This window comes from Canis lupus, chromosome 32 (genome assembly GCF_003254725.2).
Source record: "Canis lupus dingo isolate Sandy chromosome 32, ASM325472v2, whole genome shotgun sequence".
Lineage (NCBI taxonomy): Eukaryota > Metazoa > Chordata > Mammalia > Carnivora > Canidae > Canis > Canis lupus.
Window position 1 is genome coordinate 28771129 of NC_064274.1, and position 25941 is coordinate 28797069.

At 38.2% G+C, this 25941-nt stretch overlaps 1 protein-coding gene across 16 annotated transcripts in view; it reads left to right on the top strand.

Moving 5' to 3' along the window:
* The window catches only part of LOC112671623 (eukaryotic translation initiation factor 1-like), a 141262-nt gene that overhangs the window by 103261 nt on the left and 12060 nt on the right, over nucleotides 1-25941 (top strand). For 6 of the 16 annotated variants that reach the window (XR_004811431.2, XR_007407842.1, XR_007407840.1 and 3 more), the window contains one exon: nucleotides 24050-24171. The exons of 4 other annotated variants lie outside the window; for them this stretch is intronic. Coding sequence is in view for 3 of the 12 variants with exons in the window: in XM_025465865.2 (XP_025321650.1) it covers nucleotides 3899-4273 (375 nt within the window). In the remaining 9 variants the exon portion in view is untranslated. Of the gene's footprint in view, nucleotides 1-3898; nucleotides 4447-16421; nucleotides 16546-16964; nucleotides 17062-24049; nucleotides 24172-25941 lie in introns of those variants that run through there. 6 more of the 16 variants (XM_025465866.3, XM_035709770.2, XM_025465865.2 and 3 more) reach the window with 3 other exon arrangements.

Genomic DNA, 25941 nt, shown 5'->3' on the forward strand with positions numbered 1-25941 from the left:
TTTTTTCATTTTTGAATTTTTCTCCTATTTTTATTTAAATATTTGTACCTGCTACTATGTAAGCTATTAGTGCTACTGAATTAGTAACAAATGAATGCTAAGAGAAAACTTTGGAAATGTGATTTAAAAGAAAACAATTTCATATATATATTTTGAGATTAAAAAAATGGCATACAAATAATATGGGCAGATTCCCCACTAGTAAAATGCATGGAATTCTATGTCACCAGTTCATAGTGTTCCACAAAGAGCATGATTTTTAGGTGTTCTATGATCTGAATGTTTTAAAACCACCCTGAGCTTCCATACCCTACATTTTAGGACAATAGTTCTTAAACCATAGCATGCATCAGAATTACCTAGAAGGCTTATTAAAATCAAGATGGCTGGGTCCCACCCTCCAAGTTTCTGATTCAGTAGGTTGCAATTCTCACATGTTTCCAGGTGATCCTACTGGTCCACAGACCACATTTTGGGAACCATTGATATAGGGCATAGTTTCTTGAGATAATGACATCTTTTATTGTTTTGGTCACTCCTTCCCAGATACCCTCTGAAAGATGCTGGACATAATAAGAGCCACCGATAGGTATATTAACACACTTAAGCCTTATAAAACCTTGTGAGGTATATACTATTATCATCTCTATTTTGAGGTGGAAAGAACTTGACCAGCAAGTGGGAACAGCCAGCACTTGAACCCAGGTAGTCTGGCTTTACAAGATTCACTATAGCATTATACTGACTTTTAAGAAAAGGGCTAACTGAAATAGATTCTCCTAATCATGTAGTTTTGATCCAGGGCAAGAAAAACAACTGAGGAGATTCCAAAGGCCTAACTGTTCAAAACAGAAGCAAGCAAATGGACTCTCTAGGTTAAGATTGCTCTGTGCCCATTCCCCTGTGTGTCTCATTGTCACTGCTCAAGGCAGAATGAAGTCTTCCTTTTTCAGAGGGCAGAGCAAATGATTGGAAACAACCTGGATGTTCTGTCAAAGGGGACCAATAAATAAGTAAAGGCATATCCATTCAGTGGAATAGCATACAGCTGTAAAAGAAATAAGGAAACCTCCTTATGTACCAATATGTAAACAACAAGATGTATAGTTACATTTTTTTAAAAAGGAAAAAAATGAACACTTATGTTTGCTTACATGTGCATAAAATATCCTAGAAGGAGACATAATAAAGTAATAATAGTCACCGTATGGGAGCAAGAGGACTGGGCCACCAGGGACAGAAATGGGAGGGGACTTTTCCCTTTCATATTGTTTTGGTGTTTGAAAATTAAATAATTAACATCCAAAAGTCAGTGATGGATTTCCTGTAACTTTTCTTATTTGATTACCTGGGGAAAGCTTTTCACTTTGGGTTTATGTTTCATTTATTCCCAACATCTTATAGGTCCTTTTACCCAGTTAGGAATCCACTGGTGCCTGATGGGCCAGTGATAAGAGCTTGTTCAGTATTAGCTTGTGAGACACAGGATAATGTATGTTTCAATGACTATAGAATTGTTTTTACATTGTGTGTAAATGACTAAATGTGAACAATCTGGAGGAATAAAAAGCTTATTTCTCTTAGGAAACAGGCTAGTTATAATGGTGTCACTTTTATATAGCACTTTATAGTTTATAAAACCCTTTCACATGCATTAGGCCATTTAAACCTTACAAACAGCTTTGAGAGGTAGCTATTATAATCCCCATTTAATAGACAAGGAAACTGAGGCTCAAAGGGTTCCAGTAACTTGTCCAAGGTAAGAAAGCTATTAAATAGTCGAGTTGGTACTGATACCCAAGTGTTCTGACTCAAAGCCTGTGCATATTTTTCCCTGCCTTTTAATAATTGTAAAAGAGAAAAATTAATATGCTTCTGAAAAAAAGAAAAAGACCGAAACATCCGTAATCCCATGACTCCAACAAAAAACATTATTAAATTTACATATTATCTTCCAGGGTTTGTCCATGTGCCTACAACTATTATCTAGTTACAATCATAATATATGTGCAATTATGTATTCTGTTTCTTCCCCTACTTTGCACTGCTATCCTGAAGCATTTTCCGAGTTGCAACATAATTTTCATAATTAGCAAATTAATAGGTTCATATTTCATCAAGAGCCATTCTAACGCAAGCTGCTACTTTTTAACGTGGATTCATTTGATCCATTTATTCACGCATTCATTCACTCATTCATTCATTCAATAATTACTAAGCCCCTGCTATGCATCTGGCCCCGTGCCAAAAGCAAGGGACAAGTCAGGAACAAACACTCTGGAGAAACACTGAGTGCTTGAAGGTGAGGAAGCAGCAGGTCAAGAAAGACACAGCTCCCCGTAAGAAGTCTATGCTGAGAGAGATAATCATTGACATTTTTATTAAAAACATAACATTGCCATAAACACCGTTGTACTTGGTTTTTCCATTTTTTAAGGTTTTTTTTTTTTTTACAAAAGTAAATTCCATATGGCTTAAGTATTTGTATTTCTCTACCTTGATACCAGAAATATATAAGTGTATGGTTTCATTGCCACCTCGCCAACACTGAGTATTTTTATTGAAAAACAATGTTTGTTAATTTTATAGTTGGTAAATGGTGCTCCATTGTTGCTTTAATTTGCATTTCTTTGATTAATAGCAGTATTAATATTTTTCCATTGACTTGTTTATTAATTATGTTTTGTATGAATTGACTGCTTTGTCCTTTGCCTAATTTTTATTAGGGTCTTATTTTCTTGTCTATGTGTGGGAGTTCTTTATAGAATTTATTTTAGTTTTATTTCAAAATCATTCAAAAATTGAATAGGCTTTTTACCTTGTGAAGATGATATAAAAACGACCATTTGCCATTTTTCCTGAAATTGTTTTCCTTAGTCTATTTGCCTTTTTATTTTAATGTTTATAGCTTAAAGTGTTTTTTTCTTTTTAAGTCTTTTTAAAAACTAAGCTCTAGTTTTTCTCCATTGTGGGGTTTGAACTTACAACCCTGAGACTGAGTCACATGTTCTACTACCTAAACCAGCCAGATTCCCCTATAGAATAATGTTTTTTAAGGAAAGCTGTCTTTGTATAGGGAACTTTTGTCTATTTTCTTCAATAACTTACAAAGTTATTACTCCTCTTAATATTTGAATATGATTAGATCTTTTGTGCTAGTTTTTATTTTTCTTTAATTCTTAACAGTGCTTGGAACTCATTTGGGTTTTGAGTGAAGTACAGGTTTAAGTTTATTTCTCTACCCAATTTCTAACAAGACAGTACCATATCATTTATAAAAATATTTTAGATTTCTACATTGTGTATTACATACTTACATGTAACAAACTTCCTTTAAATTTTTTTTAAATTTAACTAATTAATATATAGTGTATTATTAGTTTCAGAGGTAGAGTTCAGTGCTTCATCAGTTTCATGTAACGCCCAGTGCTCATTACATCATGTGCCTTCCTTGATGCCCATCACCTAGTTACCTCATCCCTCCATCTACCTCCCCACCAGCAACCCTCCAGTTTGTTTCCTGTAGTTAAGAGTCTTTTATGGTTTGTCTCCCTCTCTTATTTTGTCTTACATAACAAACTTCCTGTATAGGTCCATTAGTATGTATATCTAGTTTTGTAGTAGAACTGACACACTTTTGATTTTGTTTTATATTTTACTATCTGATAAAAAGTCTTTTATCTCTATTTATCTTTTTGAAAATATTACTTATAGTTTCACCTACTTGTTCCTCCACATAAATTTTATTTTAATTTTTCAGAACGCTAGTAAAACTCTTGTTGGGCTTTTGACTGGGATTGCATTAAAGACATATATATAAGTCACTGAGCCGCCGCTGAGGACTCAGCAGCCTCCCCCTCGCGCCCCCTAGCTTCCCAATTGCTCTGTCCCCCCGCAGGCTGTTTCCACCGAGCAAAAGGAATCGTATCGTATGTCCGCTATCCAGAACCTCCACTCTTTCGACCCCTTTGCTGATGCAAGTAAAGGTGATGATCTGCTTCCTGCTGGCACTGAGGATTATATCCATATAAGAATTAAACAGAGAAACGGCAGGAAGACCCTTACTACTGTCCAAGGGATTGCTGATGATTACAATAAAAAGAAACTAGTGAAGGCGTTTAAGAAGAAATTTGCCTGCAATGGTACTGTAATTGAGCATCCAGAATATGGAGAAGTAATTCAGCTACAGGGTGGCCAGCGCAAGAACATATGCCAGTTCCTGCTAGAGATTGGACTGGCTAAGGACGACCAGCTGAGGGTTCATGGGTTTTAAGTGCTTTTGGCTCACTGAAGCTTAAGTGAGGATTTCCTTGCAATGAGTAGAATTTCCCTTCTGTCCCTTGTCACAAATTTAAAAACCTCACAGCTTGTATAATGTAACCATTTGGGGTCTGCTTTTAACTTGGACTAGTGTAACTCCTTCATGCAATAAACTGAAAAGAGCCATTCTGTCTAGTCTTGAAGTCCCTCATTTAAACAGAGGTCAAGCAATAGGCGCCTGGCAGTGTCCGGCCTGAAACCAAGCAGACAAGCGATGTTTCGGTCCAGCCCAGAGCCCCGAGCCCCAAGATCACAGATGGCTATGTCTGGCCAGAAGCTCCTCCGCTCTCCCTTTCAGAGTTCCCCACCCTAAGAGAATGTCACCTGAACAGCCCACAGTGAAGCTGAGAGGCCAGGATGGGGTAAGACAGCACCAGCAGCTGTGCTACTACAGGGAGTCATTGGTAGTCAAAGAAAGATCCCTGGTGTCTCCAATGGACCAGGTGGGCAGAGCTTAGAGTGGCCACCTTCCCTATAGTGAGGTGTGATAGGATATCTGACTTGCCACCAAGGTCTTTTTGACCAGACATATCCTAGCTAATCGATGTCCAAACACCAGAATGTGAGGCCAACCTTCTATCTGAGTTAAACTTTTGACAAGGGAACAAACTTAAAACTGATGTATCCGTCATGTAGCTAGCTGTAGAGCTTGCAACTTACTAGCAACAGCTGCCCAATGCCATGTGAAGTAACAGACTGATTTTTGGTTTATTTTTTCCTTCAGTTTTAATGTTATGTAATGTATTTAAACCCTTATTTAAATAAAACTTGTTTTCAGAAAAAAAAAAAGATACATATATACACATATATTGTGTGTGAAGAATCAGGTACTTTTTATATATATTTAATTTTTCCATTTAGAAGCAGAAATATTTCTCCATCAAGCCAATTAAATATCTCTCAAAATATAAGTAATGTATATACATCCCTACCTAAATATGTAAGTATTTTATATAGTTTTGGTAGCTATTTGAGAAGAAATTAATTAAACATTATAATTGTAATTAAACACTATTATTTTGGCTATTATTTGTATATAGGAATATTGTTAGTTTTTTCATGTTTATCATGCATCAGGAAAGATAAATATTACCTATGAGTGTATATAGCATTTTAGAGAATTTCTTTAGCTTTTCTAGATATACCTTTTGCAAGTAACTATATTTTAATCTCTCTCTCTTTTTTTTAAGATTTTATTTTTAAGTAATGTCTATACCTAAAATGGGACTTGAACTTGCAACCCCAAGATCAAGAGTCACATGCTCTTCTGTCTGAGCCAATCAGGAGCCCCTAATCTCTTTCTGATAGTAATGCCTGATTAAATTATTCTTAAGGTCACAAATCTGGTAAGTGGTGAAACTGGGGCTGGCCACAGGGTCTGTTGGAGAGCCCAGTGCTGATTTTCTGTTCAGATTCAGGGATGTTTCCCAGAAAGCAGGCCTTAGGGCAGGTCTGGGGTTTAGAGTCATGCTATGCACTAAACCACTGAGTTACACTGGACAAGTAGTTTCCTTCTTGAGGCTTCATAGGATCAAAATTCAGCTGACTTCTAAGAATTTGTCCAACTCTAAAATACTTTGAAATGGAATTACATTGAGAAAGTTATCTGAAGGGCATCAATTTGGGGCAGGGTTTTTAGATAAGAGAAATTGAGTGAGACTTGCCAGAGGAAGGAACCATGTGAGGTTGCAAAGAGCAATAGTCATCACTGAATACAAAGAACTGAGATATAAATCAATTGCATATATATGTATGTGATGTATATATATGTGTGTGTATATATGTGTGTGTATGTGCGCACGCGTGCGCATGCTCAAAAGGACAGATACTCAGTGTCATTTTGTTATACTATGTGGTAGGGCAAAATACTTCTTGTTTTGAGATTCCTTGACATAAACCTGCTTGGTTAACATTCTTTTGTAGATGGCTTCACTGGAAAAGAATGAAAAGATCATGGTAATTGTGGTGTTTTGTTTTGCTGTAATTTATTGCAACATTCATTGACCTACTGCTAGAGTTCTGAGTCATGAGCCCAGCTAGAGATACTGATGGTAAAAAACACAAAGAAGAGAGCTAAATGGAACAAGCTGATGGGAGAACAGGAAGAGGTTTTAAAAATGGTAACTTATCAACATAGAAGTACTAGTACATAACATTGCTGTTAAGATTATACAATCTGGAACCAGACTGCCTAACTTCTCATACTGGCTTTGCCACTTACAAGTTGCATAAACTCTTTTCCTTAGTTTCCCTGTCTTTAAAATAGGAGATAATAATATGACTTGCTTTGTAAGATTGTTGTGAAGAGTAAATAAATTAATAATATATAAAGAGTTAGAAACTGTCACTGGCATATAGTAAACTGTCAAATTTACTACTGTAATTTTTCCTAAAAAACATTAAAGATATACATCAGATTAGCCACCTTTTCAAAAATGTTCCTGTTGATTATCCTGCCCCAACCTTCTCAAATTATGACTTTCTGAGGTGGCTATTTGTGTGCCTTGTTAATCAAAAATTTAGGTTAAGCATTTTTACTGTTAGAATTCAAAGAACTGCATGCCTTGGGTTCTTTTATATTTACAAGGCTTAATTCCAGTTTATGTTCCAACTTGCACATTACATTCTTTACCTGATTTATTGCTACTTGTAATAATACTATTTATCACACTTTTCGTCCTTACTTCTCTAAAGTTTTACATACCTCAATTCATTCCAGCTCACAGGGATGTAGGTGGTAAGTAGCAGAATCTTGCCTTTCTCAAGTAAAAACAAAACAAAACACTAAAGGCTAATGATGAAGTGACGTTCAACAAATCGGTGGTCAGGTTGATAACATGATGATGGGCTGATATATTACTCAGGCCTCCATGTTCTCAGGCACTCTCAGAAGATTGCTCATCTGTTTAATGAAGGTGAGTGGCAAAGAGCACAGAGTGTGTCAGATTTGGGTTCAAATCTTAGTCTACCGTTTACAAACTGTTGGGCTTTAGGAAAGTTACTTGGCTGCTCCCAGCTTCCATGTTTTTCTCTGTAAATTGGGAATGATAATTTTCTTTTCTTTATAGGCTTTTTTGGGGGAATGGAGGGTGTTAAGGATGGAGGATCAGCTAACACATAGGAAATGATCAATAACTGGTCATTTTTATTCATGGATTCACCTCTTTGAGGATGCATAGGCCATCTTCACATGAGCTGATGCCATTTTAAACAAGGCCTCTTGCTTAAATATTGGAGTCTAAAACTTTTGTAAAGGGAACTATTAGTGTAGAGTTTGAGCAAAGTGGCTTCATTCTGAATTCTATTCTTCAGGACTATGTAGGGTTGCACAGTCTGGCTCAGTGCTATGGGAGGAAGATGGGGGGCGGGGTGTGATGTGGAGTTATCCATGGCAAAGAACATTGTGGTTGGAGTTTCTCAAACTTTAGCAAAACAGAATAACCAGGAGTGCTTGTTAAAATAGACTCATGGGCCCTACTCCAGAGTTTCTGATTCAGTATGCCTAAAGTGGGGCCTGAGAATTTTTTATTACTAACAAATTCTTAGGTGATGTAGATGCTGCTGGTCTGGGCCCCACATTGGGTTAGGATAACCTCTCACTCACACTACATATCCATTATGAGTCAGATGTTTTGTTTGTTTGTTTTACAAACAATTGTATTTCTGTATAGTCAGTCTCTTAAGGATAGTCTTCTTAAGGACATAGGTCATCTCTTCAATTTTATGTCCTTCACATCATCCATTTCAGAGCTCAACGCACACTCAATACCCAACAAAGACTTGTTTAGCTATACTGAGGAGGGTCAACAGAAGACTTGTTACCTTTCATTTCTTGCTGCTTTTAAATTTCTCCTCCCAGATGGATGTCTAAGGTCTTACGGGCTTTCAGTTAGGGTTTTCAAAGGGGGACTGATCCATTCTTATTATAAATGGAAAGTACAAAAATTAACACATATATCATGTCTGTGTATTTAAGCACACTTCATATTTTTCAAACAAACAGAAAATGAAGCCTCCAAGGGGAGATGAGCACAAGACAGTCTACTCACGACAGCTAGTAGAGTTATCAGATAGCAAATTTGCCTCTGAGCTTCCTGGCAATAATAAGAAGAGTATGATGGATTATATAATTCTCTCATTCTCACTACCCATCCATTTACTTGATCTATTATATCATAGTCTTTTTTTCCTCTGCTTTCTAATTCCCTTTTTCTATATGCTGGGCCCAAATTTCTGGTTAAGGTTTTCTTCAAATTCCTTTTCTGGCTTTAATAAGTTAATACTTGTTCTTCTTATTCTTATACTCCATACACACCTCTAACTTTCCTTGAGTTCTGAATGAGATATATATTCTCCTCTGGCTTTGATCCAAAATGACCTCTACAAAATCCTTCCAGGAAAGGAGGACAACCTGTGTGTCTTCTGTAAGGTTGATCTTGGCATGGAGGCAGTGCTCAGCAGCAGAAGGGCCATTTGACAGGCAGTGAGACCTGTGAACTGATAGAACTCTAGTTCCTTCAGGAAGAAGAACCAGAATGAAGCAAACGACAGATCCTTAAAGGAATAAAGCTGTGGCAAATAGATTTCCTCTTCAATGTGGTGGCTTCCCAGAGAAAGATCCTGAGGCTGTTTCTAGGATCTACAGGAAGGAATGCTGTACTCAATTAATGATGTCTGCGGAAGTGGAGAGGGGAGTAGAGTGGCAGCATGCAGCCAGGTCTTTTCTATTCCTGCATTTTGCAGTAAGCCAATTATCAAAAATGTATTTTAGGCCCAATAAAGGAAAAATGGGTCTAATCAGAATTGGGTTACATGTGAGGGTTTGGTCTCAAAAATCAAGAAGCCCAGTTTCTGAAACCAGCTTAGAAAAGGACTAGACATAAATAGTGACCTAAGCCATCTGAATGCTGAATTGAGACCCTTTAATTATATCTTGATTGTTCTTGGGCCTGGAATGGGGCTGAGGTTGTAGTTTGTTGTCTCCTACCTCAAAGGAGGTAGTTCTCTAAGGAAAAGAGATAACTTGTTTCCTAGTTCTATAAATGAAAGAGACAACCTGAGAGAAATAGGCAATATTTTTAGTGATAATATTGGCTAGTAGACACTTTGTGGTTTGCCAACTGGTACAGCTTAAGGGTAATTTGAATGCAAAAGAACCTCCCTCAAAGCCCACCTTTAGGGTTCCTTCCAGCTTTACAGTATGACTGGGACAATGTTTCCCACTTTCCTAGTGATCAATACCTCATGATTAGAAAAAGTATGGATTTTTTCCATCTCGTCAAGACGGAAAGAGATGTAGGCATTGGTTAATCCAATCCCTTTATCATTTTGATTCTTGTAGTGATTTACAAGTCAAGAGACCTAGTTCTGGTTCTGTTACTAATTAGCTGGTCTTGGGCAAGTCACTTAAATTTTCAGTTTTTTAATTTTTAAAATAAAGAATTTAGTTTGATCTCTACTATCCATCCATATCTATAAAGTTTAATGAGCTTTGATTTATCCTCTGAAAAGTGTCCAATAAATTTCATTCATTCTACAAATGCTTACTGAACACCTATTCTTGACTGATACCAGATGGGGCACTGGGAATACAAAGTTACATACCCCTACCCTTTCCAAAGAACTTATAATGGAAGATAAATGTAACTACTTAGAGAGGGATGTAGTATAGCAGCAATAGTATAGGTTCTAGAATCAGCTGCCCAGGTTTGAATCCCAGCTCATATACTTTCTATATTCGTGACACTAGACAAGTTTCCTTTTCTTTTCTTTTTCTTTTTCTTTTCTTTTCTCTTTTCTTTTCTTTTCTTTTTTCTTCTTTCTTTCTTTCTTTCTTTCTTTCTTTCTTTCTTTCTTTCTTTCTTTCTTTCTTTCTTTCTTTCTTTTCTTTCTTCTTTCTTTCCTTCTTCCTTTCCTTATTTTAGAGAGAGAGAGAGAGCAGAGGTAGGGCAGAGGGAGAAGAGTAGAGAGTCTCAAGCAGACTCTGCTGAATGAAGAGCGCATCTCGGGGCTCAATCTCATGACCCTATGATCACAACCTGAGCCAAAACCAAGAGTTGGATGCTTAACCAACTGTGCCACCTAGGTACCCCTAAACTGGACTTGTTTCTTAATCTCCCTGTGCTTCGTTTCCTCATCTCATCTTCAAATGGTATCCATATTATTTGGATGATAGGAGAGTTAGACAAGTTAATAAATAAATATAAACCATTAAAGCAGTTTCTGAGTGGCATAGATGAGTGAGTTTTTAGAAGATGCTATTTTAGGGGATTCTCAGCTGTCATTTAAGTCAGAGCAACTCTCTTTAGAGGTTTTATGAATTAGGTATCTATATAATATCTCATTTGAAGAAAGCATTCTACTGCTTATAAAATAAATACAAATGCCATAAGACATTTGACTATCAAGGCCTTTGGTGTAGAATAAGATGTCTTGATTATGTCTAAACCTAGGCAGATTGGATCATTTCTGGTTACAGTCTACACTCCATTAAAGAACCAACTATGAACTGTCCTACGGACAGAAGCAAATAACTATTACCTTGTCTGAATGGGGCACTAGAAAGCATCATGCCAAGCCTCTTCATTTATAAAAGGAAGAAATAATGTGACTCATCCAAGATCACAAAGCTTATTAGGGAAAGACCTTGCTCTGGCCATTGGATTAGGTTCTTTCTAAACTACAGTGATCCTGAGGATGTGCACTGATGGAATACCTAGGCTGATATGGTATACTGACTTTAGTATTATTTGATTTTTTAAATCAATAAATATTTTGAATATATCTCTAAAAGGACTTTTTTAAGGACTTAAAAAATCATACTATCATCATACCTAAAAGAACAGTTAACAATAATTCCTTAATGTCATAAAATACTCAATATTCAAATTTCAGATTTTGATATAGAGTTTAAAATCAAGCTGATCAAGTTTGTATATCCTTGAAATATTATGGAATCTTTCTGGGTCATATGTTCCTCATCTGTGAACTAGGGATGATTATAAAATTATTAAGGCTGTTGTAAATATCAGATTTATAATGATTTTGTACTACTATAACATGTAGCACATGCTACTACAATGCAGCACATGTTAAACATTTAAGAAAAACCCTGTTGAGGAGCGCCTGGGTGGCTCAGTTGGTTAAGCATCTACCTTCAGCTCATGTCATTATCTCAGGGTTCTGGACTGAGCCCTGAGTAAGGCGCCTCCCTCAGCATGGAGTCTGCTTTGCTTCTCCCTCTGCTTCCCACCCCCATCCCCACCCCCACCTCCACCCCACACACATATATGTACTCTCTCTCTCTCTCAAATAAATAAATAAAATCTTTAAAAAAACAACACCATTGAGATGATGAAGAAAAAATGCCTGCCATATGGTAGATAGATATTTAATAAGTCTCAGCCATTATTATTAAACAATTGTAATACAATATAGTAAATGTTAGGTCAGTAGAAAGGAGATGGTGCCTGGAGGGTTAGCCAACAAATATCTTCTTGAAAAGATGTTACGGGGACACCTGGGTGGCTCAGCAGTTAAGCGTCTGCCTTTAGCTCAGGGCATGCTCCTGGAGTCCTGGGATTGAGTCCCACAATGGGCCCCCTGCATGGAGCCTGCATCTCCCTCTGCCTATGTCTCTGCCTCTCTCTCCCTCTCTCTGTGTCTCTCATGAATGAATAAATAAAATCTTGAAAAGAAAAGAAAAGAAAAGAAAAGAAAAAAGAAAAGAAAAGAAAAGAAAAGAAAAGAAAAGAAAAGAAAAGGATGTTACTTATGAGACAGAAGGACAAGGCCAGTAGGATGGGAAAGGGGTGCTCCAGATGGAGGAAGAACTGAATTAAGGGATGAGCAAGCTACCACTTTCCAGGTGCCTTTCTACAAAGGATACAAAGATATCCTTGGAAGAAATTAGAAAGATGGTGCCCTTGAACTGCGAGTTCTTCACAGTACTCTTCATGGAGTTGGTAAAGTGTACAATGGTCTGCTCCAGTGCTGGACATCTAATAAGCCTCTAGTTTGTAACTTGAACATATGACAAAAGAAAAAAACTAACTTCCCACTGCTTTTAAGGAGAGTGGATATTGGTAACCAGAGAATTTGTTGTTTGCTAATCACTAACAAGTTCCTCAGTCTCAGTATAAAGTATGCGAGTTTAGATAAAATGACTGGGACAAAGTTAAACTGCTTTACATTAAAAAGGAGGTATGGGGGACACCTGGGTGGCTCAGCAGTTGAGCATCTGCCTTTGGCTCAGGGCGTGATCCTGGAGTCCCAGGATCGAGTCCCACATCAAGCTTCCTGCATGGAGCCTGCTTCTCCCTCTATGTCTCTGCCCTCCTCTGTGTCTTTCGTGAATAAATAAATAAGAATTAAAAAAAAAAAAAGGAGGTTTGGGAGGTCTACCAAGGGTGAGATAGAAGAAAGCCTGCTTGCTAGAGGAGTAAGAGAGAGGAAACCCCACCCCTGAGATCGTGGGAACAGAGAGAAAGACCACAGGGCTCTTCAACTGATTTCCTCCTTACCTTCTCTGGGAGTCTAGTGAAGCCAATGACTCCTTCTCAGAAATTTTAAAGACATAAAATACATAGAATTTTAAAAAGAAGACAATTGTAGTAAAATAGTTATCAAAATATTTATTAAAACCACAGATATGTTTGGGAGTGGGAAGGGATGAATAGTAGGATTACAGGGGATTTTTAGGGAAGTAAAACTACCTTGTATAATACTGTAGTGATGGCTACATGCCATTATACGTTTGTCAAAACTTATAGCGTGTATAGCACCAAGAGTGAATTCTACTGTAAACTATAGACTTTGGATAACAATGATATGTTGCTGTAGTTTCAATGATGTATCAACAAATGTACTATTCTAGTGGGGAATGTTGATAGTAGGGGAGACTATGTATGTGTTGGGCAGGAGACAGCGGTATATAGGAACTCTGTAATTTCTGTTCAATTTTGCTGTGAACCTAAAACTGCTCTAAAAAATAGACCATATAGATATAGATATAATTACATTTCTGATATAGTGATATATGCACTTCTTTATTAACACTTAACATGATCCATTACTGAGTCTAACTACCATAACTCAAAATATTCATTGCCATAAACAATATTTTAGGATATCTGCAGCTACTGTAAATATGACATGAAAATAACTCTGATTTCTATTAGTGAAAAAAATCACAGGTACCGCTAATGCCACTATAGTTTATTGATTACCTTCATAAAGAAAGGGAATGCCATATTCAATTACAGGTCACTGAAAATAAAGATATAAATTACTTCTCATCCAAGCACAAAGATTCCTCCCCTCAAATTTCATCCATGAAATCCTTTCAGGAGAGGAGATCCTCTGGTCTCTGATTAAGGACTCCTTATCTAGACCTTAGAATACAATCAGCTCAATTTCCCATCTCAAAGATTCTGGGACTCTGTCCCATTATTATCTTCTCCTAAGGTTTCCCAGCTGGTCTGGGTTATTTTCTTTTTGTTTTTGGCAAATGATGCCAGTGTTTTCTAGAGCCACCCGACCCTGCTTATTCCATGTCCTCAGATATTCAGGAAAGGCAGAGCTGCTCTTAACATCAGCTGACACAATGCCGTGAGAAGCTGGAGTGAATGAGAAATAGAATCTTCAAACTTGCTAGTTGGTCTTTTATGTTGGGTGCTGGAAAGATGTCTCTCCTCCATTTGTTACTAATAACAATTTGTAGTGTGTTTATGGTACTTTTGAACTTCAAAAGACTTGGCCAGGATTATTAACTAATGATGTCTCAGTTCTGTTGAGCTGATTAAGGTAGGATTGCTTTCTTATAAAAGTGTCTGATGAATGTTGCTCCACTATTCCTGAGATCTTATTGAGGTGAATAAAAAGGAGATATGCCCACGGACAATTAAACTATTGTTTTCCCAGAGTTTTTCTACTATTCAAATAGAAGGAGTACTCTTTAGTCTAGTTATATAACTGCATGGATAAATGAATCTATTTCTTCCTCATTGAACCCAGAATCCTTCTCAAGACAATATTCCTGGAAGCCATTACTAAGTCAAAAGGAGTAGTTTCTCAAGATGGAATATATATGCCTACACTATGCCTTTGATATAATATCACTGCTAAGTAACCTTTTATTGAGATCCATTTTCTAATGGATAAAGCCTAGAATTTTAGGGCATTCAAGGCTTTCCCTAAACTCAGCCCAGCTTATCTTTCTACCATCATGTTTCTTCTCAAAACCAGCCTCCATACTCTAACTTTTCCTGAACATAAAATGATCTCTCATACACAATTCACTTTGCTTAGGTCATTCCTTCTGCCTGGAATGCTCTTGGCCTAGGTTTATGTGATTCCTTGTACCTCTCAGACATACATTTCTCACAAGTCAACCTTCTTGAAGTCTTTCCAGATGGCATTCACTACTCCCATCCACCTGCTTTCTTTATACATTTTCTATCACTCCCTTGTTTCATTTTGCCTTGGGCTATAGTTATTTATGTACCTGTGTATTCCTAGGTAGATTGTGAGCCCTGAAGAACAAGAATCACATTTTTTTCTGTTCCATTTTAGTGCCTAGTTCAGTGCCATGCATCTAGAAGATATTCATAAAATGTCTGTGTGAAAGAATTAATTGTCCTGCATTATTCACCTTTGAATTTTCCCATGAAACTGTGCTTATATTCACAAAGACTAAGGGAGGTCATGTCACCTCTGTGTAACTAAGCAGCTTGTTACTGGATATACCTAAGTCCCTTCACAAGCCATCCATCCTTACTCCAAGTTTCATCTTTCAATACAGCCATGCCTCCCTAGAAATCCTATAAATCAATCATACCAGGCTACAGAAGCCTCTCCCAAACCCTGGGGTACTTTCACAGTTCCATGTCTTTATTGTCTAACATGAAGGACATGTCTGACACCTCCTTCCTCCTTATCTATCTAGCAAACTCCTATTCATCCTTCAGATCCCAGATCAAATATCTTCTGAACTCTATAGGCTTTCTCATCTGACCAAGATAAAACTAATTGCTCTCACGTTTAGTTTTCATCAACACTTAAATCCATGACAAGTTCATAGTAGGTACTCAGTAACTAATTGTTGAAACTACTTGCTCCCAGCTCTTTTTTCATGATACTGTCTCAGAGGCAGATCCACTGATGAGCAGCTCAGGCTCTCCTAGCAGTCTTGCTGAAGTGGAAATCTTTGGTGAGAAAGTAGGATGTGAGTAGAATTGAGGGGCCTAGGAACCTGAAGTCTTATTTATCTACTAATGGTTAAAACAAGAAAGGAGGGAGGAGGGAAAGGAGGGACTTGTGAGAAGAAGAAGAGTCAAGTTAATCTGAGCCTGTAATTGAGTACCAGTTCAAGATATATGCCCTTACTGTTGGAATTTAATGCCAGAATGTCATAGACCAAGCTCATAATTTAGTTTATGGCTGATCTTTATAGTAATAAAAAAAAATCTAGAAAGAAGCTGCCTGGCACCATTTGCTGAAGACATTTTTTAATGCTGTCAAATGATTCGTAATTATACAGGGTGAGTGTACCGCGTTTGCTCTGTAGTGGTGGTGCTGAGACTCGTTAAGCACTTTGTGCATCCAAGAGTCTTGTTTTATGTAAACAAGACCTCTGAGGAAGATATAGATGCGTAATAAAGATGAAAAGAACTGAAGTATATTAACGCGAGGACAAATTAATAACGGCCTTTCCATCTTCTATCAGTAAAACCAGTCGCTGTGGAGTAATTGTACTTTTCAAGGCAAAAGGGAAGCAAAAACCTAGATAAAGAAATAGAAGAAAGACAAAATCAGGGCTCAGGGTCAAACTACTTCATGAAGATAGTCTGCACTTTAGGAAGCTGTCCTCTGTGTGCCCAGCCAGCCCTTGGGGACCAGCAGAGGGCTTCCCTTGGCACAAATGAGACCACTGAGACCACCTGCGATGCTTTGTACTGGTCGCTGGGGCATGCAGAACCTACATGAGGGGACAGTGAGTGGAAGTCAGAGGAAGGTAGGAGGATATGAATGGTGAGATGCCAGGGGAATGAAAAAAGAAAGACAAGATCAACAGAATCACTTTCATTTCTCTTCACTTAAAGGAGTGGGAGGCTGTGTGGTGTTGAGATTTGACGGAAATGAACACAGCATTGACGAAACGAGGCTGAGCTAACACAGGTGGAGCTGTTTTCCTATCAGCAGTTGACTGTCTGAATTCCCAGACAAGTAAGTCAGCTCAACTGTTTCTAACTGAGCCGAGCCTACACAGGTCACCCCGATGTGCAGAATGTACCAACAGGCCTTCTGGGGAGGAAGGGATCCCCAGGCCTTCACCTAGCTCAAACTCACTTGTCCAAGGGGCCTGCTCCACATCACTGAATTCCAGAAAGTGTTCCCAACCCAAAGACGGCCACTTCTACTCCCCAGGCCTTTGTCTAGCCCCAGCAAGGGGTGACTTGGTGTCTCCTGGTTCACAAAGACTCTTCAGACTCACAGGTTCTGGTGGAAGGTCATGACCCCTGCCTGGGGGGCGTGTGAGGCAACCAGGCTGAGGGCAGAAAGCATGTAGGAGGCCTTCAGGCTCAGGTATGGATCCTGCATATGCATGACATTATGAATAATTGCCTCTTTAAATTTTGCTCCAGGGAGCCTCGCTTGCCTCCCCCTAGCCTGGACTCTGACCTGGAGAGAGAGGCTCAGTGCTCTGGAGAGAGATGGATGCATCCTGTGAGTTGTAAAAACTTCAAGACAGGTCTCCCATTCAGCTTGATTGCTCTTCTCACAGGTTTACCTCAGCAAAACTTCTTTTTTTTTCACTGGTTAAAGGCTCTGAAGACCAGAGGACAACTGGGTGGCTCAGTGGTTGAGCGTCTACTCAGGTGGTGATCCCGAGGTCCTGGGATCAAGTCCCACATCAAGCTCCCTGCAGGGATTCTGCTTCTCTCTTTGCCTATATCTCTGCCTCCCTCTCTGTGTCTTTCATGAATAAATAAATCTTAAAACAAAACAAAAGACTCTGGAAACCAGAAATGAAACTATATATAGTATTTTGGACTATGCAGTGAGGGGACCACATTGCTTTCTCATGGAGCTGAGAGAAGGCTTGACTAACATAGAGTCTTAGCCCCGTCACGGAGCTGTCCTGACTTACCTGTGACCAAAATGACCCAGGGACACGGGCTGCTCCACCCTGGGTGACCTTAACAGGTCCCCGTGCTTGGCTTAATGCTCTGCTGTCATAGCCTTGAAGTTCTTTTTTTTTTTTTTTTTTTTTTTTTTACATTTTTTAAAATTTAAATTCAATTTGCCAACATATAGTATAACACCCAGTGCTCATCCCATTAAGTGCCCTCCTCAGTGCCTGTCACCCAGTTACCCCATCCTCCCCACACCTCCCCAGCCTTGAAGTTCTTAACAGGGAGTCCCACATTTTAATTCTGCACTGAGTCTCATCTGATCCTGGCTCCACTTACTGGAATAAATAAAAATATCTGGTATGTCAAGCCCCTTTCCACCCCTTTAAAAGTCTTGCTGACCACTCTTGGAGTAGACACAATTCTTTCAAATGACCTACAAAACCCAACTTGGTGGCCCTCAATTCACCTCTCTGGCCCTGTATTGTGTCAATTTCTTCCTTGCTTCTCACACAGCCTTGTGGCCCTCACCTGTACCACATTCCATCTGGCCTCAGGGCCTTTCCAAAGGATGTTTCCTCCTCTGCCAGGCATCTCTTTTCAAGCCCCACCCTGGCTCCCAAATTCACTCCTACTACTTGTCCTTCAGTTCTAAGCACGGATTTTAACTCCTCAGGGAAGTTTCCTTGACCCACTAGGCTGGATTGAGCCCCTCATGGTACCTACTCACAGTACTCTGTTGGCATCCACCATGATTTGCAATGTAATCTTGATAAGATCATATGATTAATGTCTCTATTTCCATGTGATTCCACGTTTGGTAGTACCTTTGCTCTGTTCACTTTTGCAGGGTCAAGGTCCAGCACAGTGATGGCACTTACCAGGCACTCTGTAAATAGCTGTGAAATGGAAGGATAAGGAGGAGGCCCAGAGTAATCCCGTCTGGGTTGTAGATGGGGAAAGGTGGACATGAGAGGTGGGCTAAAGGGAGTAGCTTCTGGAAGGAACCAGAGCAGAGCTTTGGTACCTTTGTATTGAAACTTCTAGACTGTCACACCCATTGCCCCCAATCTGAAGTTAACTCAGCTCCAAACCAGCCTGTGGTGAAAGGAGATGGTGAACAAGCGAAGTTTAATCATGTTGAATTCAATTCCCTGATGGTCAACCTTGAGATCTCAATAATTAGAGAAAAATATATCATGTCAGACACTTCTAGTGAGCATAGGAGCCTTCAGTTTGCAGTGTGGCCTGTTAAGTATTGTAATAGTTTGGTTCTTCATCTCATCTCTTCCTCCTTTATTTAGTAGTACATTTCCCTCTGGTGGTTCTATTCCCTTTGATAGGCTTGTAAAAGCATTATTATTTTTTTTTTCTCTCTATGGTGTAGCTCACTCCATCTCCTTGCTTCCTTTATCTTTCCTTTTGCAAACCACCGAAATTCACGTGCTCTTCTTTGATTTTCTTCTATGGTTCCACATTCCTGTATTGTAATTTTTTTTTACTTGTAATCTTTGAAATATCCCCCACAGGGTCAAAATGACTGCTACTTGTTTCTTCATTGGGAAAAAGAAAGTAAGGACTGCCTCTTGGCTGTAGGACACCAAATCTTCTTTCAAACCCCCATTTCCATCCCCACTGCAACATCTTATTCACTCAGGTCCTCAAGGCTCCTTGTTTTGCTTCCAAAAAATAGTATGGCTTTCATCACTTCTCTCTGTCACGGGAACTCAGGGCATTAAAAAAAAATCTTCTTAAGAAATGGAAAAAAAGACAAATAATTGGTAACTTTTCTAAGCAACTCTTCAGTTATTTAAAGATAGAGGGCTTTTTTTTTTTAAGATTTTATTTATTTATTCATGAGAGACAGAGAGACAGAGAGAAAGAGAGGCAAAGACACAGGCAGAGGGAGAAGCAGGCTCGATCCCAGGACTCCAGGATCAGGTCCTGGGCTGAAGGTGGTGCTAAACCGCTGAGCCACCCGGGCTAAAGATAGAGTTTTATATTCAAAATGTAGAGGTTTCTTTAAGGATCCATTTTTCATAGACTTGTCATCCATCAGCTGTTGGTATCACTGAAATCCTCAGTATGACAAGGGACTATTCTCCTTTCTTATCCTCACTGAGCTCCTGCCTCGTTGGAAGCCAGGAATATAGGAAATGACATAAATTTTACCATTAATCCATTTTGATCCAAATCATAGCTAAATGACAAGTAACTGATGCTTGAGTTAAAAATGAAAATTTAGTAGAAATACCAATTTTCAGATGGCTTCGGGTCTGAATTAAGGGCTGGGTTGGACATTGATTGGTCTTACTTGGAATCAAGAATATTTAGCCACTTCACGAGAGAGATGAAATGCTTCTTTATGCTTGATTTTTTAAAAAATAAGTTTCACACTGTGATTCTTTCCAAGTTTTGATGCAGAAAAAATTACTTTGCCTCACCAATGTATCTTTTTATTTGGCTTATTTCTAGTTTCCTTAGCACATAATGCACATATCTTACTGTCTACATTCTATTGAAATCTCCCATTTATAAGTCTTTCTACTGACTTCACCAATCATCAAGCACTGCGATCTTGGACAAGATACTTAACCTTTCTGAGTTTTCATTTCCTAAACTGTAAAATGCCAACAACCATAATATGTATCTCCTAGTAGTGTATATTAATTCATCTGCCCATCCACTTATTCAACAAATATTTCTTGATCACCTACTATGTGCCAAGTGCTATTCTAGTTACTCTAGGGATACAGCAATGAACAACACAAAGTCCTTGCCTTCATGTAGTTAACATATAGAAAGCTAGAGAAACATAAGCAAATAAATATGCAATAAGTTCAGGCATGCTAAGTTATTTGAAGAATAAAGCAGAGTGGGGAGAAAAAGAATGATGGAGGGGAGTGTGGCAGGTTGGTTCCCCAGGAAGCAGATTCTGGGACAGAGACTAGAATGACAGGAGCTCATCAGTGAGTGTTCTCAGGATCAACAGCTGTGGGAGCACAAAGGCACGGGAAGGTAAAGGACCTCAGCTGACCCTACTGGGAGGGCTGAAGCTGAGATAGCCTTTCAGAATTGACCCCAGCTGGGGCAAGGAATTTGGGCATATATACCCCTGCTTTGATCAGCCACATGTGCTGTCTCTAGGAAAGTGTTTCTGCTCAGCTAGGGGCAATTACCAGGGATTGCTGAGAGCTTAGAGTTATCAACTGCCACCACCTTCAGCATCTGGGGGAATGAGTGCTTCAGCCTTGAAGGGGGGGTGTAGGTGGTACTTCGCCATGTCTACTGTAGGTGGGAAGGGATGTACTACTTTACATACAGTGGTGAGGGAAGCTTTCTCTGACATGGTAACACTTGAGGAGAGGCCTGAAGGAAGTAAGAATTGAGTCTTGGAGATGTCTTGGGAAAGGGCACACCAGGCAGAAGGACCAGGAGGTGCTAAGGCCCTGAGGATGGAATGTCCTTGATGTGGTCAGAGAATCCAAGAGCTGTGTGGCTGAAGAGGAAAGGCCAGTGGAGAATACCAGATGAAGTCAGGATGGAGCCTTGGGCCAGATCATGCAGGGCTTCACAGACCATAAAGGAGCAAGCCCAGCACATAGTCAGTGCTCAGAGAAATTGCTGACATCAGCACCATTGCTCTGTGTAGCTTCATATTCTTTGCATCTGACACAAGCTCTTGTATATAGTAGGCACTCAGTGCTTGCTCGTTGAATAAACATATACATTCTTTGTTATTTCACTGTTGTGTGTGTGGTTTTTGTTTTAGCATGCTCTGCTTGCTAAAGCATGCTCTTGCAAGCTCTGCTTCCAGAGCTTGCTGTGGTTCCAGCAAGCTCTGGAACCTTTTTCTTTACCTATTTCAAAAGTTAATAGGCTCTTGGAGAATAAAGAACCATGTCTGGTTAACTGATTCTTTCTTGTGCCCAGTCCAGCCTGGTTGTGCCCAGAGGCTTGTGATGTGGTCTCTCATGAACCTGCCACTATTTCTATACAGGGCCACCACTACTCTACATATTGTATAATGACATCCTGTGCCCCTCAAAGGAATTAGTTTGTGATATTCTTGCAGTCTGACTCCTAGGGCCTAATGTAGGACTTCTTCCTGTTATTTTCCATTAAAAATTTAGCTAGTCATTTTCAAATTCACCTGTAATCTCTGCTCAGAGGATGTGCCAGGCTTCCCATTTCTTTCTGCAAAGAGAGAAAGTCATAAGTGTGTTGAGCACCATTAAACATCAGATATGTACACATGGATAGAAGGTGGCCCCCAATATAAGTTGATCTCATATTTTTGGCTGTTTGGGATACATTAACTTTTATGTCAATTTTTTTTGCCTATTTAAATATATAAACTTTGGGGATATAATTAAAACAGGCAATTGTATACTTATAATTTATTTAGATACACGTACATATTTAAAATTATATGCATAAAATATTAATTTAGAAATACTGCTTTTTTCCACCTACACATTTCATGAAACAATTTGATTCAGATTCTTTATGCACAACTTTGACATTGGTGGTGTTTTCTTCAGAGATACCTTTTAGTTCCTCAAATACAGTTTTCATAGCACTTCATCATCTTCTGTCAATTTTAAAATTCAGGATTGATGCTGTCATTGTAAATTTTATTATAAGCCATGAGTACCTGATTATTTAATAATAATTTTTCCCTCAAATCTTTTCAAAGATATATATTTGTGATCTCATAATCATTTCGAAAGTGCTTTAAAATTTTTGTTCAAAATAAAATCGACCACCTCACACCCATTAGGATGGTTATTCTAAAAAAAAAAAATGAAAGCATAAAATAATGTTGGTGAAGACGTGAAGAAATTGTAACCATTGTGTACTGTTGGTAGAAATATAAATGGTTCAATGTGAAAAACACAGTGGTTCCTCAAAAAATTAAAAATAAAGGGATCCCTGGGTGACTCAGCGGTTTAGTGCCTGCCTTTGGCCCAGGGTCAGATCCTGGAGACCTGGGATCGAGTCCCATGTTGGGCTCCCTGCATGGAGCCTGCTTCTCCCTCTGCCTGTGTCTCTGCCTCTCTCTCCCTCTCTCTGTGTATCTCATGAATAAATAAATAAAATATTTTTAAAAAGTTAAAAATAAGATTACCATATGATCCAGCAATCCCACTTCTGGGTATATAAACAAAAGAATTGAAAACGTCGCAAGAGATATTAGTACACTCATTTTCATAGCAGCATTATTCACAATAGCCAAAAGGTGGATGCATCCCAAATGTCCACTGATGGACGAATGGATAAACAAACTGTGGTATATACATACAAGGAATATTATTATGCCCTAAAAAGACAGGAAGTTTTGATATGTGCTATAATAGATAAAACTTGAGGGCATTACACACTAAGGGAAATAAGCAAGGATTTGTCATAAGGGACAAATATCATATGATTCCACTTATATGAGGTATTTAGGATAGTCATATTCACAGAGACATAAAAAATGTTGGTTGTCAGGGATCCAGGAAGGGAGGAGTGAGGAGTTATGATTTAAATGGTTATAGAATTTCAGTTTTGCAAGATGAGAATTGTTTTGGAGATGGATGCGATGTTGGTTGCACAACAAAGTGAATGTGAATGCTTATGTATATTTCACCATCATTAAATAAATAAAAATAAAGTGGAATGAAAATAAAATCAGACATTTACAACAGTAGAATCAACTCCTTTGGAGTAATTACTAAATCTGTGTTAACATTTTTTTGATTACAAAAAAAATTTGATTCAGGTAACCACTAACAACATCCAAAGTAGGCACTGGTCGAGGTCAAGTCAGGTGAATGTGTCTTTCCCTCAAAATATTTTATTGTTCAAAATAAGGTAATTAAAGAGCTCCCTATAGATTGAGAGGATTTTCAATGACTTGAATAAGCTATTTTTAAATAGAATAATTTTTTGAACAAATAAAAGCACCTATTATAATTGGACCTGTACAGAAAATAGAAAATGGATCATTGAGCTATACAAAATTTCCTATACTCAACTGGTTTTGACTTATAACAATGTCAAGTTCATATGTTCAAACTAATTTAATTTTTTGGGTAACATTTTGAATTAGAAAAATGTATTCAAATACAATACTGCTCTTGGATATTTATTCCAAGGTTGAAAATTTAAATTTCTATAGCCAGATTCTAAGTTGCTTTTGATGATAAACCTCCTTGCTTAGTCCCTGGAGGAAGCAACTGAAGCTCAAACTTGGTTAATTTCTTTAAAATAAAAAGAAATTATGAGTGTATCTGACAGCATTTCATATAGATTAAAAAGCTATTTTAAAATATATCTCCCTGGGGCCCGTGGGTGGCTCAGTCGGTTAAGTGTCTGCATTCCGGTCAGGTCATGATCCCGGGGTCCCAGGATTGGAGCCTAGCATAGAGCTCCCTGCACAATGGGAAGTCTGCTTCTCTCTCTCCCTCTGCCCATCTCCTTACACTTGTGTGTGCGTGCTTTCTCAAATAAATAAATAAATAAAAATCTTTAAAATAAAATAAATCTCCTTGACCAAAGAGTGAAAACAAAAAGATTAGACTTTTCACTTTGAACATTATTTCTTTCAGAAGGGCTCCAGTCTGAGGGTTGAGAACTGCACCGTTGCCCTCTGCCTGGGACTCAAGGACATAAAGCAGAGGGAACGTGATACGAACTGCTCAGTGTGTAAAAACCACCTGCCCTTCCTTTGGTGAATAGATTCCTTTTTACTGGTCAATAATTGCCTCCATTTTGAGTTCATTCTTTATTTCATTTTTTGGGGAAAAAAAGAGTCAAGCCTATAGAAAATCCGAAAGAACAGCACATTACCTAGATTTGCCAATTTTTCACATTTGTCATATTGTTTCTCTTTCTCTCTCCCACTACACACACACACACACACACACACACACACAAATGCACATGTAAACATTTCTACATATGTACATTCTATGTGTATATATATGTATAAACATATGTATATAAACATTTATCTTTTATATATGAACATTTATTTCTTAACCATTTAACGTTGTGAATATCATGACATTTCCCCCTAAATACATCAGCACATGTCCCCTAAGCACAAAGCCATTCTCCTCAATAACCAAAACACCATTACCACAGCCAAGTAATAAAATATTGTTAAAATAATATCATTAGTATGTAGTCCTTATTCAAGTTTTCCCAATTAAAAATATTTTTTATAGCTCTTTAAACAAATCTAGGATCCTCTCAAATATCATTCATTATATTTGGTGGTCAAGGCCCTGCAGTCAAATTTAATCTAGAATAGTCCCACAACCCCACTTTTGATTTTTTTTTTTCCATGACAAAGACATTATGAGAGTCCACGCCAACATTTTGGACTTGGCTTGCTACTAGACCCAGGTGAAACCTTTTGGTAAGAATATTATTCAGGTGAGAGTGTCTTCCTTTGAATCACATCAGGAGGCTTTTATGTTAAGCTTGATCACTTGTTTAAAGTGTTTTAGGTTGATTATTTAGTCTTTGAAAGTGTTTTTGTCCTTGTGCACAAAATCTGTAAAGTTTTTGGATCTGACTACATAGAAAAATCTTATGTCTTGAGTATCTCAATCCAAACTGTTATTAGCTTGTGTCAAACAGGTTTGTTTTATTTATTTTTCAACTGAGGAATGATGAATTACTGATTTACTAATGACTTTAGTAATATGTGACTCTGCCAAGGGTTGAAAGCTGCTTGAAGAAGACCACAAACATCAAAATGCTTGTCTGAACTGCTGGGAAACTAAGAGGGTGCTTGGTCATTTCTCTCTCTCTGTCTCTGTTTCTCTTTCTGATTCCTCTTATCTAAGACCACCTCATTCTATTTCCCTATAGGTTGCTTCAGTTACAAGTTATTCTGTAAAAAGTAGACATATAGAAGAAAGGACTTGTAGAGAAATATTTAAACTCAAATCTCTTTCTTCACCATAGTTTTTAGCTGGTGGATATTTTGTATCTTTGACAGAATTTTCTGTCCACTTCCTAAGAACTTTGTCAAAATAACATTTCTGCCAATATAAGCCCCTGGAGCAATCTACCACGCATTGCTCTGTGCTCTGGGGAATGGCTGACCTTGGTTAGAAATTAATTTATTACTTCCTGTTTCCTTTACATCTTCCACTTCCCTCCCCACCTCCTTGCTTTAATAATGACATATAAAGTTAATGAGCACTGGTAATTAAGAGGACCATTTTAGAACAAGTGAGTTGGGTATTCAATGCCCTTGACCTAAACTTTACTTGGAAAAAGGATAGCTCTGAATAATTAGAAAATGGGATTCCAAATCAGAAGCTGAGGATGTCTTTTCTGCCAGTAATTTGTATAGCTTTAGCTGGATCTGCCTACCTCTCTATTACTTTGTTTTGTCCATCAGCTAAATAGGACTTATAATAGTTTCTCTTAAGAGTTTTTAAGTGGCCATAGATGAAAGCCACAATATGGTAGCAATATAACT